This window comes from Carassius auratus, unplaced genomic scaffold (assembly GCF_003368295.1).
Source record: "Carassius auratus strain Wakin unplaced genomic scaffold, ASM336829v1 scaf_tig00005385, whole genome shotgun sequence".
Taxonomy (NCBI): Eukaryota; Metazoa; Chordata; class Actinopteri; order Cypriniformes; family Cyprinidae; genus Carassius; species Carassius auratus.
In genome coordinates this window covers 39670-57482 of record NW_020523653.1, presented here as the reverse complement: position 1 = coordinate 57482, position 17813 = coordinate 39670, and the positions used below count along the sequence as shown (strand labels likewise).

The 17813-nt window shown below is 35.9% G+C and overlaps 2 protein-coding genes across 2 annotated transcripts; one reads left to right on the top strand and one right to left on the bottom strand.

Moving 5' to 3' along the window:
- Window positions 1-1497: 1497 nt before the first annotated feature.
- LOC113070918 (signal-transducing adaptor protein 1-like) lies at window positions 1498-9172 on the bottom strand. The gene is made up of 14 exons (XM_026244266.1): window positions 9022-9172; window positions 6912-6983; window positions 6611-6730; window positions 6403-6459; window positions 5696-5850; window positions 5447-5578; window positions 5125-5194; window positions 4419-4521; window positions 3602-3694; window positions 3015-3107; window positions 2817-2855; window positions 2631-2696; window positions 1828-1881; window positions 1498-1577 (listed from the first exon to the last, which is right to left on the bottom strand). The coding sequence occupies exons 1-14, from the start codon at window positions 9112-9114 to the stop codon at window positions 1498-1500; spliced, it is 1227 nt and encodes a 408-aa protein (XP_026100051.1). The 5' UTR covers window positions 9115-9172.
- A 3219-nt stretch (window positions 9173-12391) lies between these two features.
- On the top strand, window positions 12392-17740 carry LOC113070920 (MPN domain-containing protein). The gene is made up of 13 exons (XM_026244269.1): window positions 12392-12754; window positions 13310-13512; window positions 14074-14295; window positions 14660-14771; window positions 14926-15004; window positions 15130-15226; window positions 15338-15410; window positions 15492-15568; window positions 15642-15810; window positions 15904-15974; window positions 16059-16148; window positions 16414-16506; window positions 17267-17740. The coding sequence occupies exons 1-13, from the start codon at window positions 12751-12753 to the stop codon at window positions 17351-17353; spliced, it is 1377 nt and encodes a 458-aa protein (XP_026100054.1). The 5' UTR covers window positions 12392-12750; the 3' UTR covers window positions 17354-17740.
- The last annotated feature ends 73 nt before the right edge of the window (window positions 17741-17813 follow it).

Sequence of the window (17813 nt, the reverse complement as noted above, 5' to 3'; positions counted from 1 at the left end):
ACAGTCATTTTTCTGCTACATTGCCATTCTCTGAAAAGGATAATGCACCAAAAAAGAAACTTCTGTCATCTTATCTGTTTTTCCAAAGCTTTTAGTTTAGGTGCAATGCAAAATAAATGTGAATAATGCTGGAGCTTTCAAGTTTAATAAAAGGACATATAAACGTGAATTGTCATAAAATTACTCCCTATTTTCCAAAGTTTCTGAAGTCATTTGCTAGTTTTCGGTGAGAAACTGCAGTTTAGGTCAATAGTAATTAATATTCTTGAATTTGAAAAATTTGAACTCGGAACCAAATCATCTGATTCATGGCTGAATTGGACTGATTCGTTGAAAAGAGTTGACTCTAAAGAATGATTTATTCAAATTAATACATTGCTACTACTTACATTAAGACTGTTTATCCCACAAAGCAATTAAATACATTCAAAAGATAGCAAAAGATGGACCGTTTTTATGCTGCTTTTTGAATTCGTTTTAAAACTTGAAAGCTCCACATGCTACTTGCTTTTGGAAAATAAATTCATACAGTTTTAGATCAACACAAGTATGTGTAATATAATCCGCAATGCTTTTAGTAAACACCCTGGACATTTTAATCAATTACTGTCTGAAACGGAAAGTCAAACCTGTAAAATCATGTTACACTACCAGTTACGTCAATAAAACAAATGCCAAACATACTTATTGTCTTGTACATTCACCACAAGAAAGAAAGCGTGACACATTTTTCCATGATCGTCATATTGGTCTCAAATTTTATAGTATAAAACACGTTTTAACAGGAACAGGAAACAACATACGTTTGATCTGTTTCTCTGTCTGGAGAAAGAAGGACCTGCAAACTTCCCCACGTAGTAAATTCAACAACCATTTGTCATTGTTATCACATGCCTGATATTTATATGATCAGAGACGGAGAAAAGAGACGTAGACCAGCTATCTGACACGAAGGAATTCAAAACAAAACATTTATATATGACTTTTCATAAATCAACAGTACGTCAATAAGATAACTACACAAACAACAGTAGTGATTTACAGTCAGCAAGCTACACAACACGACACAGATGATCAATATGTTACTCTAATAAATGATTGCGATAACTAATACATCATAATGCTGAAAGGATCAATAAAGAACATTTGATTCAAGGGCCTGTTTGTTGATCCGACTGGACAGCAGTGGGCAAATATCTCAGATACAGTGTTCAGGTGAGTGAAGCTGTATATGCATATATCTTCTGGCCTAGATTAATACTAAGGAATAATTCCTTGTTCCACAATGAAACCATTATTATTGAGATTCCATTTATTCCTGGTTTCGTCTCCTGTTAAGAACCTCTTGGAGCTCATCTGTTAAGCAGAAAACCACAGCGAGTTAAGGATTTGCTGGAGTAGAAAAAAATGCAGATGAGATTTATACTGAAACAGTGGCACAAAAACAAGAAAATTGTACTTACTCAGTCAACAAGTTGTCGAGACTTGGGAATATTCTTAGGAATGCCAGACAAAACTGTTGCTTCGAGAAGTTGATTTGGAGTAGCCGGGAGGTACCAAAGCTTTCCTTTCAATGTCTACATTAAAACAGAAAACATTAAGACGCCTTTGCTTTTCATAGAAATTGTTATTAACAAGAGATCTGAAACACAACATTAGGTAAGTGATCGCAGCACTGGGACAGTTATTTGGACTAAGTGTGTAGTAATAGTATCAAAGGGATGTCAAACTTGCTCTGAATAAAGGTATGGGAACAGCCTCACCCAAACAATCCCTGATCTCAAGATATCAGTGTTTCAGTCCAGACAACAATCAAACTGAACTCACCTGAACTGCTGTTCAGATCATGAGGCACTGAATTCTGATGCGGTAAATATCGCCCTGCTAAAAACAAAATATCACCATCAGGATGATCCAGTAATAAACCATATTTTCACTGCATTTATTACCCTTGTTAATATTAATATCAAACCAAACATAACAATTAACTGTCCTGTTCTTAACCTTACTGTAAAGTGTTAACAGAAAATAACAAATTACACAGTATCTGTGGGATTGATAGAATTTTTTATGTATTTGAAAAAAGTATCTTTCTCTCAGGCTGCATTTATTTAATCAAAACACCAGTGCTATTAGGAAACTGCTCTTAAATACTGTTACAATTTTAAACAAAGTGTTTTCTATTTTCATGCATTTATAATGTATTCCCTGTGACTGAATTTTCAGCATGATTGCTCTTATCTTCAGTGTCAAATGATCCTTCAGAAATCACTCTAATAATAGAAACATTTCTAATTATCTGTGTTGTTAGAACGTGTTAAATTTTTTGGAAATATGTGTGTGAGTGTTTTCTTCAATAAATATAAAGTTCAAAAGAACAGCAAATATTTGAAACAGAAATATTTTACAGCATTATAAATGTCCTTGCTGTGCAAATTTCTTTTGGGTCTTAATTTTTAATTTAGCGATTTAATTTTTCTAATGTGTGAATAAAAGTATAAATACAATTCTTTAAAAAAAAAAAAAAAAAACTTTCCAACCCTAAACTTTTCAATGGAAGTGCACACTGTGCTTTGTATATATTATTATTTATTTAATTAGAAATATAGGACATTATCTGTTGGTGTTACCTGAAAGACGTGGCAGGACAGGAGGTGGAGGACATGCTGCTTGATCCACCTCATACTCTCCAGCATCTGCAAAACACAAACATACAGTAATCAAGGATCAACAGCATGTTAACACGACCAATCAAAGTAAATCATCTGCAAAATATTAAAAGAACTCTCATTTTACAGATATTCTAAAGGACTCACCTGAGACATTGATGTAGGTGCTTTCCTGTGTGTTTAGGTCTGAACATGCAAATCAAAAGAGTTACACTACATTTCATGTCTTCTAAGTGTAGAGCTGTCAGCTTAAGTTACACAATCATTAAACTCAATACAATATGTTTATAATTGATAAGTTCATTATATGTATTTGAGCTTGAAGATGATTTAAAGATTTATTACCTGGTTTGGGGGGTGGCACTGGAGGAGTAGGTGAAGGGACTTTGGGACATTGAACAATTATCTCATCATTCTCATTATCAATCACAGCAAATGCTAAAAAAGAACAGGAAGAGTATAAATCAGATCTATTAAACTGGCCCACATGATGTTGTCAACTGCTTCTCTTGCACTGAAATAATAAAAAATAATTGTATTAAGGTTATATTCTATTAGCCTACTATTACTTGCTGAAACTCTCTAATTTGTGGCATGCTCTGTGGAGAATGTGTGTCTCAATCGTCTAACTATAAAAAAAATGCAAACAACACCAAAATTCATTAAATTGGAAAAAGAGAAAAAAAAAACACCAGTTTAAACTATAATGTAGTATTAGATCATGCTATCAGACGTACTGCTTCTCAACCAACATGTTTGTTATGCAAAAGAGACCACATTCACAATGCAAAAAAAGCACTTTCAGATGTGCCATCAGTCTAATTTACTTCTAAGAGCAGAGCTGTCAGTTTAAATGAATTAAAGTCAATACAATATGTTCAAAATTTATATAAGTTAATTAACAGTGTGTATTTGGGAATTAAGATGATTACCTGGTTTTTGGGGTGGCACTGGAGGAGTAGGTGAAGGGACTTTGGGACAATGCAGACTTCTCTCGCCATTCTCATTATCAGTCTCAGCAAATGCTGAGAGAAATGAATAAAAAAAAGTATAAATTAGGCCTATTAAACCTATATTAAACTATATAAACATACTTTATATATTAATTATTATTTGCTGCAAAACTCTGTGGGGAATACAAACAAACAATACAAGCATTCATTAAGTCAGAAAAAGAGAGAACCAAAACTACGAGTTTCGTCTAGAATGGAATGACAAGTATTATTACACTGAACAAACTCGTTTTCAACCAGCGTGCTTATGCAAACCATATTCATAATGAAAGAGCACTGTTTCAGCTCTGGCTGAATTCTACAAGCATTTTTTGAAAGTATTTTGTAAATGATTTTCTCAAATAGTCAAGTAAGCAAAAAATAGTAAGCAAACAGTTAAAACAACAAAAACTATTTATTAGAAAAAAAAAATTGTGAAATATATTTTTTACATGTTCAAACAGCCATCAAAGAAAAAAAAAGTCAGCCAACTGGAAACTTGTGTTAAAATTTGTAAATAATTTGAACTAAAACAGATCAACTGGGAAGTGTGTCAATCATTCTTTTAAAGGTTTCTATAATGGGGTGGCGTATTTTTGTAACCTACATGTCATTCATAATGTTCATAATGTCATCTGTAACATGTTCTAGAATCTAGATGTATGATTCATACCGACAAGTATGTCAGTCTGGCTGACAAACAAGTTTTTTCCTAATAACTTTCCAAAAAGAAAACACTCCTGAAATAGTCTCTTACTTATATTTTTCTCATAGTGTTCCTCCATCAGAAGAGGCACCAAAACCCCATTGGTCTTCTCCAGCAGGCAGTTAACGACATCATGCAGGGTCTCACAGGTGATCTGTGTGTTTATGAACATGGTGTGTGAACACACTCACATTGTCTGATACAGTATGTCAATGCACATACCAGAGTAAGTGATTTGATTGTGGCGATAAGCTAAAAGTGTGTGTTTGCTCACTGGAGAAGCATTTACCACTAAATACACAAAAACACAAATAACCTGGATTATGCAAAAACTACAGACACCATTGAATGCCAGATCAAAACCTTAAGACTCTAGGGTGTGGTTTTATGATAAAAGTCAAGCGCTAAAGGTTCAAACCACAGATTATCTCAAGTATATAAAGCCCTGTGATAACTTCCAAGAACACATCAGTTATACTGATCCATGCGTCTGATTCCCAACACTGACCCATAAAACTTTTCTTATCAGAACTTCCTCTTCGCTTTTAGAGCAATCACAATTTAAGAGACTGTACAAAGTGTCTTTCGCAAGAGCTCAGAGTTCACACAAAATTACACATTTGCAGATGGTTAAATACATTGCTTGGTGTTCAGAGAGTCAGGTTTTTATCAGGCATATTGTGAAAGTAATCTATTATTTACTAGAAGCTTGAATCTAAAGTCATTTGAAAATGAAAGAACATAAACTATTACTTACAGGAGTCTCAAGGGCAATGACGAATCCTCCTTCGTGCCTCCGAGACACACGGTAATGTCTGAATACTGGTCTGAAGAGCACATGATTCATTCTTAACTAATACAGCTATATTCAGTTTTATTAAAAAGGAACTTGGCAGAACATGCCGACTATTGTATAACATGCTTTATTCAAACGATCAAGGTCTAGGGTTCAAGACTGTTCAATCAGCAATTCAGATGATCAAGATAAACTACGATAAATGAAGTTCACTAAGGCAATCTCCGTCTGTCCAGCATTCAATATGGTGCTCTACTGATCACAGATGAGAATGTGTCTTTACCCGTTGATATCTTGCCGCGTAGTGAGAGCAAACGATGTCCCATCATGACCCGGCCGCAGCAGTAGGCTTCCCCGATTAGCGTTCCTTTCCAATAAGTATTCAGCTTCGACACGGGTGACATTATGATAACACCTGCACAAAGCATTATCGTATTATTTCATAACAGGCATGGTTATTTTAATTCACTTCACATCACCTTTAACCTTTGATGTTATGTTATCAATTATAAAGCAAGTGGTTTTAACTTACGAAGGCATGTCTGCCTGTAAAGTAACATAATTGTCAGAACACGAGGGTGGCGGCACAGATGAAAGAATCCGCTGCCTTATTTTCTCTTTCTCTATTATTTCCTTCATCATGTGAATCTGGCCAGGCAGCAGGTTCAGAGAACTTGGCACAGATAGCTGGAGGACAGAAACCGTGAGAATTATTATTTTGCATTTATATATTTTTGGTATGACATAGGACTGTTTACCATGATACACGCTGACAAAACAATAAGTCATATAGAAGTACTGACAGTTCATCACAGGAATGAACGCAAGTAAAAAACAAAACACAAACTGTGGTTTAATCTCTTTGGTTTATGAGTAATCACAGCACAACTGCCTTTTACACATGATGAATAAAACTTAAGCCATAAAAAAGACACCGTCAGTGTGCCTCATCTGAACAAACGCTGATTAAAGTCTGCAGTGTTATTTGATAACGAGAGGAGACATCCTCTAAATATTGTACCTTCATATTTCTAGTGATGTCTTTAGAATTTCGTGGGTTTAGCAAAGTGGGTTTACTTGGCAAACAGACCTTCATAAAATTCTAAATATATAAATAATATTTAAAATCCTAAAACGTTGTGTTACATGAAAGATTTGGGTGAAAGATTTTTCACAAAATTTTAAACAAATTTTAGACCTCCTTATTCACTTTACGTGTTTTTCAGAAGCACAACTAACCTTTGAAACCGAGAGCATGAAGCCTTTCCACAGTTCTCGAGCCTCAAGGCTGGGGGCCTGAGAAAACAGAGCAAAATGCATCATGGGTAACTGTGTGTATTATCAGATTTCAATAACTCAGGGTTAAACAGCTGTAAGTGTATTGCAGTGAAATCATTTTTTACAGTTAGTTTTACATAATAGGATCAGAGATGGGAGAAGTCCTTACAATCATTTTGATGTCTTCATTTTTCATGTGCAGTGTGAATCTAGCAGCGTCCAGGTTTCGGTCCCGACAGCAGTCATCTGATACAGAGACGAGATCAGAGAGCTCCAGCTTCTCTATATACTGTATTCACAAACACAATGCATTAATAATCTGTATATAGACAGACATATACAGCTTTCAGGCCTGCAAGCTTGCATTTGAATACATTTACATGTCAGAAATACACACACAAATTGAAATTATTTTCTAGCAGCTACATAGTAAAATTAAATTGGAAAGGCAGCATGTAAATATCACTTACAACACTGTCTTTGTTGTTATTGTAGAAAAAGAGTGAACTGCCACATAAACTGGTCCAGAGTTTACGACCCATCTGTGCAAAGAAAAATAAATGTTTACTTTGAATAAATACATTTTCTGAAAATAATAATAATGAATAACTACTGAAAAACATTTATTATTAATTTTACAGTGTCACATTTCTATTTCCAGGTTTAAATTCCATATTGTGATTTAGTGTTTTCAAAAACTGCATGGGCTATATATATATTTTTTAAGAATTACAAGCAATATAGAATTCAATGGAAAATAATTTTCTTCATAATAATAACCTGAAAAACAAGACTTGATCCAAAGGCATGTAGTGCTGTGTTCGATTCATCGATACGACGATGTATCGTCACAGAGATTCGACGATTAATATTGTTTAAAATTGAATAGAAAATCTTTTATTCTTTTAGAAACAATGATGTTACCAGTTCCTTGTTGAGAAAAATAATATAGCTCGCGCAACAAGTAAGCGGTTTAGTTGATAAAATTGCGGAGCAGCGCTAAAATTTTGTTCCTGAATATCTGAGTGCGACCGCAGTGTGCGTGTTAGATACAATGAAGACAGAGCATAAGTTTAGAACCCTTCTCATTTTTATTTTTAAACATAGTGTGTTCATTTTTGTAATGATAACCTACCAGCAATGTAAATATGATTTTTTTTTATATATATTAGAATTTGTAGCCTAAATTAAAATAAAAATGGATTAGAAAGAGTTCATTATTATTTATTTTAGGCTTAAAAAGAAGCAAGCAAACATTCAGAATATTGTACCTGGTGGGGAGTGCCCAATGTAAACATGACAATATGCCATTACCTATATTGTACTGTACAAAAAAATGGAGGCCTTTCATAATACAGAGGTCAACTGCCTATATATGCCTTATAAATCGTATTAGTTATGATCTTAAACTATCAGGAATGTGTATGGTCAAATTAAAGCATACGTCACAATGCAAAATATTGCAATGAACAAAATAAAAGCACAAATGTTCACAAATGAGTTATGGTGATAATCTCTACCAGCTGGATGTAAACTAAGAACTAATATATAAAATGAAAGAAAATCTTAACTAAAACATCTTCAATAAATGCAAATATTTTATCTGTTGTGTTGGATCTGCACGCAAATATGCCACCAGACCTGTTTTTTGTTGACATTTTCACATTTGTAGGAAGAGTTTCCATGTTGCGACAGACTAAGACTTGTGTAACACTGCTTTGATGGCCACAGCAATCATCTGTTTTCTACAGGACCACTGGTCACACCTTTATTGTCTTTATTTACTTGCATTGAAATGTAAAGCATTTCACAGAACATGATGTGTTACTGTTCAAAATGCACATTTCCTACAAAGGGCAGGGTTAGCATTATGGGTAAAAAATAAAAATCAAAAAAATCAAACAATGCGTTTCATTGCAATTTAGTACAACTGAAAACTATAGTATATATAGTAGTAGATGTATTCAACATATACGTTGGATAAATACATACATTGAAATAAGTTTCAATATTTAAGAAGTTAAAGACACCAAATATTATTTGTTGAAGATTAACCATGAATGAATTCAAATGACTGTTGTTAGTGCTATTTAGAGGGATAATCAGATACAGAAAAACTGTAATGCTGATTTAAAGTGTACAGTAACAAGTAATAATGTTTACAACCCATGTTTATAAGAAGATGGTTCACATTGCTACACTCTAACTGAAACAGTAAATAACATAACTAGAAATAATCATATTCTAGCAAACCAGTGAATTTTTTTATTACAATTTTTGACAAAATGAGTTACACAATTTGATTAAATTTAAGCCTCTGATCATGTATCGTTTCGTAAGGAAATGTTTTTTACTTTTTGCACTTGTATAATAACCTAAACCATTTAAACATATGAGGAAGATATAGAAACAGGTGTTCAAGAAAATAACCCTTCTTAAACCCTAAACTGAATCCAGGTTGTTGGGGTAAACCTTTTAGACAATCCAGCTGGAATACCCATTTAGGATGGTTTTGAGCTATTTTCCCTCATGTACACAATGTCATCGTGCGTGTAGTCTAACATAAACACACTGACTCACCTTGTCCTTGATTGATTTCTTTTCCAGAAAGCCTTCGTAATAGCATGATGGCAGTTGAGATCTCACTCGTCTATAGCGATTTGGCGCTGCCATAAATTACACTCCTGTCAACAGCAAACTTCGTATAAAACCGTTCTAGAGTTTGAAAGAAGACGCTTAAATGGCCACTTGCGCGTTTAATGCGTTAATACACTTTGCCTACATAATAGAGTACACGTGCTAAAGATTTATATGTATATTAAAAAAAAGTTAGTGATGAAGAGAAAGCTTGTGGACTAGAGGTAACACGACCGTCGTCAAATGCCTATCTGAAGAGGTCTACGTGTTGTCATTCTACTCCCCCACACCTTACCTGTATACAAGTGAGTCAGGTGCGCTCGAGGGTTGGCGGGAGGCGCGAGAGTCCCGCCTTTTGTGAGGAACCAAAGCTCATAGCCATAGGCGGAGGGTAGACCAACTCCAGGTAAGGCTAAAAGCAGCCAAATCTAATAGCTAAAATCTATCTAGTATTTTAGGCAAGACCAGACATGGGTGTAATAAGCTGATAAAATATGTTTAATGGGACCGAATTTGTATTACGGTTGAATAAAAACACTAGAAATTAATAATTATAAAACGTTTCCTTTCCAAGGTTATTCAAACAGCAAATAAATTATACAGAAAGTAGCCTAACATTATCACTAACTTTAAGTGAGTTTAATCTCTCTCTCTCTCTCTCTAATCACTTCAGATGTTTAGCTACACTGTGAAATGAATCTCTTATTCACATTGCACATACAGTGTTCAGAATTCAATCAGCGACAGTGTTGCCAGATTGGATGGATGATTTCCAGCCCGAAAGCTCCCAAAAACCCTCCCAAAAACCGCCCAAATTTTAACTGTCAAAATAATGTGATGGAATATGCAAGCCAAGCTTGATAAGTGCCATTTTTATCTCCTTAAAACAAAATAATGACGACAAAATAATATAAAATAACGTTAGATAAATTTCCAATAGAATACCACACATGAATAAAATATGCAAGCAGACACTGTCACAATAGCAATCAAGAAATTAACCGATACACACACTCGAAACAACACATGCATCATTTTTAATGTCGGTCAGAATAATCAAATTTAAATGCAACAAAAAATGTCCAATTAACGTTAGGAAAAAGCAACTCTATAATTTTAAACAGAACTATCTAAAAATCCTTAAGTTAAGTTCATATTGTAGAACAAAATACGATTTATATGTTTGAAACCCACCAAACAAACCCAAATTTTGTCCATTCCTAAGCTCAACAGAATCACGTGTGATTGGTTATAACACTGTAAAAACGCCTAAAATAAAATACTGTGCAGCATGAGCAGATCTTAATTTAATGCCACAACCGACACGTTCTATTAATTTTCACTTTGTTAGCAACCGTCTTAATAGATTTCATTTGTTTGTGCAGGGGTATTTTTGCCCCAACTCGCGTTGGGAGACTTCCACAGCCTTTCACACGCTCCGCCTATGATGACAGCACACAAATAACCACCCCTAGGGCACGTAGGCCTAGACGTAAGCATATGGGAAATACCCTGTTGAAAGAAACGACAATTTCCAAAACGCTTCTGGTAAACGAACGCTTTGATAACAACCAGTTTAAATTCTTACGAATGTAGCGGTTGCCGAAACTCAAGGGGTTTTGTAACTTGAGACTTGTAACAAGCAATCTTGGGTTATCCCAAGATTTTTCATATATATTTACAGCACACTCCCTCTATCTAAAAATGTTTTTGTAATAATAAATAATATAAATAAATATATAACACACACACACACACACATATATATACACATACAAATAAGCTTTCCATATATATGTAAACACCTTCTCATTCAAAGAGTTTTCTTTATTTTCATGACTATGAGAGAGTCACGCTGAAGGCATCAAGGGCTATTTGACCAAGAAGGAGAGTGATGGGGTGCTGCGCCGGATGACCTGGCCTCCACAGTCACCGGACCTGAACCCAATCAAGATGGTTTAGGGGTAAGCTGGACCGCAGACAGAAGGCAAAAGGGCCAACAAGTGCTAATCATCTCTCTGGGAACTCCTTCAAGACTGTTGGAAGACCATTTCAGGTGACTACCTCTTGAAGCTCATCAAGAGAATGCCAAGAGTGTGCAAAGCAGTAATCAAAGCAAAAGGTGGCTACTTTGAAGAACCTACAATAAGACATATTTGCAGTTGTTTCACACTTTTTTGTTATGTATATAATTCCATATATAATTCCACATGTGTTAATTCATAGTTTTGATTCCTTCAGTGTGAATCTACAATTTTCATAGTTATGAAAATAAAGAAACACACATACACACACATTTTTATATATTTTGCGTGTGTGTCTGTGTGTAAAATAGAAACATATAGGCTATATTTTATATATTTACACTTAATTTGCATTACTGTTTCTCTCTCTCGCTCTCTCTCTCTCACACACAAACCCTTTTAATCAGTTACTGCCGGCTCTTCACTTTCTTTAGACTGTATTGTCCAGTATTAAACATTTCAGGTTTGGGCTGATGGCATGGTGATTTTGCTTTTCTGTTGATTATTTTTAAATATGTGATCCCAAATCACAAAACCATTCATTAATAGCATGGATATATCCATAAGAATAGCCAACAATACATTGTATGGGTCAACATTATAGATTTTTATTTTATTCCAAAAATCATTAGGATATTAAGTAAAGTTTATGTCCCAGGAAGATAATTTAAATACTTAATTTTGGATTTGTAATACGCTAGGCATTGCTAAGAACTTTATTTGGATAGCTTCAAAGGCGATTTTGGCAGTATTTTTATTTATATATAAATAAATGTGTTTATATTTATATATAAATGTGTTTATATTTATATATAAATGTGTTTATATTTTTATATATATATATATATATATATATATATATATATATATATATATATGCACCCTCGATTCCACATATTCAAATAGTGGCACTTCAGCCAAATATTGTCCTATCCTAACAAACCATACATCAATGGAAAACTTATTTGTTGATGATGTATAAATCTCAATCGACCCTTATGACTGGTTTGGTTTTGTGGTCCAGGGTCATATTTGTAGATCATTCAGTCTTTCTATACGCGCTGGAATAATACGCCGTTCTTTGGTGACATCTAGTGGGCAGAATAAAACACTGCGGTCCATTCATTACCGTAAATCCTGCATTATTTACGCATTCTCCTCAAACAAATCATCTGTCCACTGCTGGGTCCCAGTCGACTGCTCATTTGACCGTGGTCCAGGGCCATTAGAAACTGTATTTAAGCTGATATAAACAGAACAATTTCAAACAATGGTAGCCAATTTGCGAGTAATATTTCCGCGAGTAATGCTTCCGTTGTAACAGCAATGCAAAAGACATCCATCCCCCCACGCTGGAGAGACTACCACCACAAACACCGCTAATTTATAAAGGGGAGTAAATGACAAGGACTGGTAGGAGGGAGAAAGGGGAGGGGAATTGACATTAAAGAAACACTACACAAGGAAACTACACTGCAGACACACACACGCCTTCATTTTATGTTTTTGAATAACAGCCTGGTGGCGAGTGTCCGCACAGAAGTGTTACATTAACCCGCTGAACTGAACTGAAGCGGCGGAAAGAAAGACGTTGCATCAGTCTGTGGAGCAGTCTCAGGGCAAAGCGTTTAACGACGATTATCGCGAAATGGGTGAGAATAAAATAATTAGTGATTTTTTAATAACCGGGCGAAATTAATAATTACTAGGCCGCGGGGTTGCGGAGAGGAGCGAGAACAAAACACGCTAGGACGAACCGTTTCTCGACACACTATCAGATCCGTTTTGTTTCAATTTCCGAAAAAAAAAGCTTATCAGATGAAGATGGCAGCGGACGCTCGCTGATTCCCTGATGTGCGCTTCGCTGGTTACCATTTTTGTCCCACAGTAAAATACACATTTTCCCACATACGAGTCTAGAGTGGCCGAGTAAAGACTTTTTTTTAAAGGACATTATAATTTTACGATGTACAAGTTTGTTAGATTGCATTTGAAAACTTGATCTAAGGACCGAAAACTCATAAAATGTTCTTTTCAACCAATGTATTTGTTTTATTTGAATTCCTTGAATAAATAATAGATGTGTATCGTCTTTGTAAGGGATTAGATATGACTTCACTTCATTAATATTAAAATTGCTTAATAAATATGCATGATGTATTCTTGCATGAATTATTTCAGTATTTCTGGCTGTTCATTGTCTTCAGGCTCTGAGCCACCCTCATCTCCTCAGGTGGTCGAGGAAGGAGCGGATGAAGAGGATGAGGAGTTGAGCGGGGCCGAAGATGCAGACCTTAGGGCCTCCTCTGGGAGGGGGTCTCTCCTGACCAGGAGAGGCATCACACTGAGAGTCCTCTTAAAGGACGGGCTTGTGGAGCCTGGAGACGGCATTCTGTCCATACACTACCTGGTACTGTCTGGAAATTACATCATTAGGACTATTACAACTTAATTCACCAATTATTGAAAATCTGTTCACCCAAATCTAGTTAAAAACAGGGCAAGAGAGTTGAGGGGGGCCTGTAGAAATGGTACGAAAAAAAAAAAAAGTTAGAAAAAAATAAGATTAAAATGAAATTATTAAAAATAAACAGATCTACATAAAACATTACATTAAGATTAAAAAGTACAGCACTATATTTCCCAAATAATGTTGATTTTTCTCACTATAAATAGTCTTTTTGCATGAAAATGTACAGCTTCCTTATACATTATAGGATTGGAGTCCCTCCCACAATCTTATTTTGGGGCCCATGCCGTCTAAAAGTAAAATATTAAAACTAAACCCCTAATCTAACAGATTGTGCTAGCTAGCTCAGTTCGGTTTGCTCATAAAATGAAAATAAATATTAAGCAATGACTGTTATTATTAGGGTAAATAATAAATAATGATAGAATCTTTATTTTTGTGTGAACCATGCCTTTATAACTTCTCTGCTCAGGTGTAAAGACTCTGTCCGTCTCTTCACAGGGTAAAACGTTTGTTGGAGATCTTTTGAATGATGGAAAGATTCGTTGGGTGGAGACTGGGCAGATCTTTAACTCTCCAAGCGCTTGGGCAACACACTGCAAGCGTCTGGTCAACCCGGCCAAGAAGTCTGGTTGTGGCTGGGCCTCGGTGCGCTACCGGGGACAGAAACTGGTCCAGTACAAAACCACCTGGCTACACAAATACCAGCCCAGTGCTGACATGGTGAGCAATGGAGGAAAAATGACTTGAGGTCCTTGCACACTGAGAAATTTTCGCATGTGGTTTTTTTTTTTTTTTTTGGTATTACATCAAGATGCTTGCTAAGGACGAGAAAATGCAGAAAATCGAAACTGATCGAAGTTTTTTTATGATGGACAAAAGTTTTGGAAGCTATTTTTTTTACATGTGAAAATATCTGACGAGAATTTCGTACTTGGTGTGTGAAGACCTTTAGTCAAAAGAAAGGAAAGATATTGTTGCAGAATGTAAATAATAGTAACCAAGAATTTCAAAGGTTATAAATCGGTTACAATAAAAATCACATTGCAGCCAGCAGTTTGTGTATGGTTTGATTTGTTTACCTCAGAGTCTGATAAGTGAAGGAGAAGATGATGAGATGGGAGATGATGACGAAGAGGAAGGGAAAACGTCTGTGCTACTAGAGGACAAGAATAAAAAGTCCAAACCTGAGCTGCACGGTATATGATGTCATCATCTACATAAACATAAACATTACGTGGAAACATCACTCTTCACAATAACCTAGACTCTTCATATCAAAACAGGACACCTGAGATGGCACAAATTACTCTGTTTATATATGTTATTTCCTCTGTTTTTTTTTTTCACTAGACATTGGTCTGATGCAGAGGAGAGACAGAGAGAGAATTCCAGTCAGGTATTGCACTCTTGGCACTAGAGATGCTGCAAGGTAATTATTACATTACAAATATAATGTTTCTTTTTTATACGACAGTTTTAGAGTTTTAAACAACATTTATTGCACCTTCTTCCAAAACAAAGTGTACCGGAGTATTCCTGTGTTTGTCTTGACAGGGATCCTCACACTCTCGTAGAATTATCTGCCTTTTCTGCGATCAACCGCTTCCAGCCTTTTAATGTAGCAGTGTCCAGCAACGTTCTGCTGCTAATGGTATGAAGTGCTCATGGATTTATGAATTTACAATAAAGAGTAAAATCAATTCTGATGATAGTGTCAACAGTTGAAGCCAGTATAAACCTTTTTATTCTCCTCTATTTATAGGATTTTCACTGTCACCTGACCTCGAGCGAGGTGGTGGGATATTTAGGGGGCCGATGGGACACTAACACCCAGTGTAAGTGTGATCATCTTTTTTAACAGCTGTACAAACGTTGGATGTTATAAACACTCAAAATGTATTTTTCATGTTCCTCAGTGCTTACAGTGTTGAGAGCGTTCCCTTGCCGTACGCGGCTGGCAGATAAAGACGCCGCTCCAGCTGTCGAAGAAGAGGTTGGTCTGCAAAAAACCTTTTGTTAGTGAAGTAACAGTCTTAGCAGTTTACCTTATTAAAACTGTGTTGCAGATTTGCCAAAACCTCTTCATGCGGGGGCTGTCATTGGTGGGATGGTATCACAGTCACCCACGAGGCCCCGCCCTTCCGTCTCTGCAGGACATAGATTCACAGATGGATCACCAGCTCCGCCTACAAGGCAGCAGTAATGGCTTCCAGCCCTGTCTGGGGATTATCTGCGGTGCGCGATGGATTTCACAGATGATTATTACGCAACACAGCCTGTATTTTATTGAATGATCTGTTAAGTCTTTTCTTTGTCCACCAATTATAGGACCCTATTACCACGGGAACCAAGGTGTAGCCTCCACAATCACGCCATTCTGGGTAGTTCCCCCTCCTGAGGTAACTGTTCTTAAACATTTACTCAATAGTTTTTGCTGTTGATGCCAAAATACTAGCTTGCTCTCATTTTCTTCTTCCGCTTAGCAACGACCCAATGATTACGGCATCCCAGTGGCGGTCGAGGTCACATACGTGCAAGACAACTTCCTCACTACAGACGTACTCAATGAGATGGTACGATAATGACTAACATGCTACATTTATGTAGCAATGCCCATCTTGGTAAAGCAGGGATTTTAATCTTCTATAGTTTAGCATGTTTCAGAAATAGTAGCTTTTGAAGTAAATCCTTGGTTTTGTCTCTTCAGTTTCCTGCAGCTATAGATAACACCTCTCAGTCTAGATTAGATTAAGCCGTCTTAATTACATCCTGTAGAATTAATCAGTACGATGTGTGAAGTTTTCTGAGAAGGTTAGGCTGATATGTCTCTGTGTTTAGATGCTGTTGGTAGAGTTCTATCGGTCTGCTCCTGACCTTGTGCAGTTCAGTCAGATGTGGAGTCCTAATACCTCAATACTCGACAAGATCAAGGTCTGCTATCATTCCTGTCCTTCATACATACACAAACAAACAAAACACAATATACATTTTCATGATTTACAATTAAAACTAAGAATGTTTTTAAGGCAAAGGGGACAGTCCAAAGTCACATTAGAGCCAGTATTGCTATGTCAGACTTGTTGGTATACGATGTTTTCATAGCATCAGCTTCAAAAATCAATCTGATGTTATTTCAGAAGAACAAAAAGCTTTTACTTGACATCTTAAAAAGAAATGATTGCCATAGACTGACTGAAATCAAACCTTTTAAGTGCATATGCACAGACTTAATTATCGAAGCTTCTTTCTGCTGCAGGATAAAAAATAAATAAAATGGTAATTGCAATTTACCTCACTATTCTGCATTTGTATCACAATTCAGACTTTTTTTCTTGCAGTTCTGAAAAAGAAAAAGTCAGAATTGCGAGATACAAATGCAGAATAGTGAAATATAAACACAGAATTGAGATATATTTAAAAAAAAAAGTTACATTTTGAGCTAGTTACAATACCAGAAAAAAATGGCAGAAAAAAAAACAGAATTTTGAGATGAAAAAGAAAGCCAAAATGACCTTTATTTTGAGATGGAAATAGGCTACCATACTTAAGTGTATACTTTTCTGTAAATGTCTTAAAAGTTGTCTCTATCTATTGTGCAGAGTTGGTGTCTTTAATGATCATCTTACAGAAAAGCATGACTATATGTCTGAGCAGCAGAATTGAAAGAAAACTCATTTTCTGTCATCCTTAGGCTTCTCTGAGTGGCCACGCACCCAAAGACCAGGCGTACGCCCAGATCCTGGAGCACGTGTACAACCAGCTGCGCAGCACTCAGTGACTGAGCAGATTACGTCTCTGCATTTGTGTAACGCTGTAGAACTGTTGACTTGGGACCTCCCGCCCTGTGCATTACCCGTCTGTGTACTGTTATATTGTATATAAAAATGCCTTCAAGGAGGATATCTCATATATGCTTCCGTCCAAACTGTTGCCTTTAGGACTGTTAGGTCTGTATCACTGGCTGTGGTTTATACGATTCTGCCATATCTGTGCTGTGAAACTTGTCTTCCTCTGTGGTAGAAGCGTTTGATGGGTAGTTAGGAAAGAGAAGATGGGTAATTGAGTTCTCTCTCTCTCTCTTTTAGCTAGTATTTATCTATTTGTGTGGTTAGATTTGTGCCATGTTGACTACGCAATATGGGAACAATGCCTTTTACCTGCTGAATACCTTAAAATATACACTGGAACAAATGAAATGTGCTGATTCCGTTTACTTCTGGCTTCTAACCTCATTACAA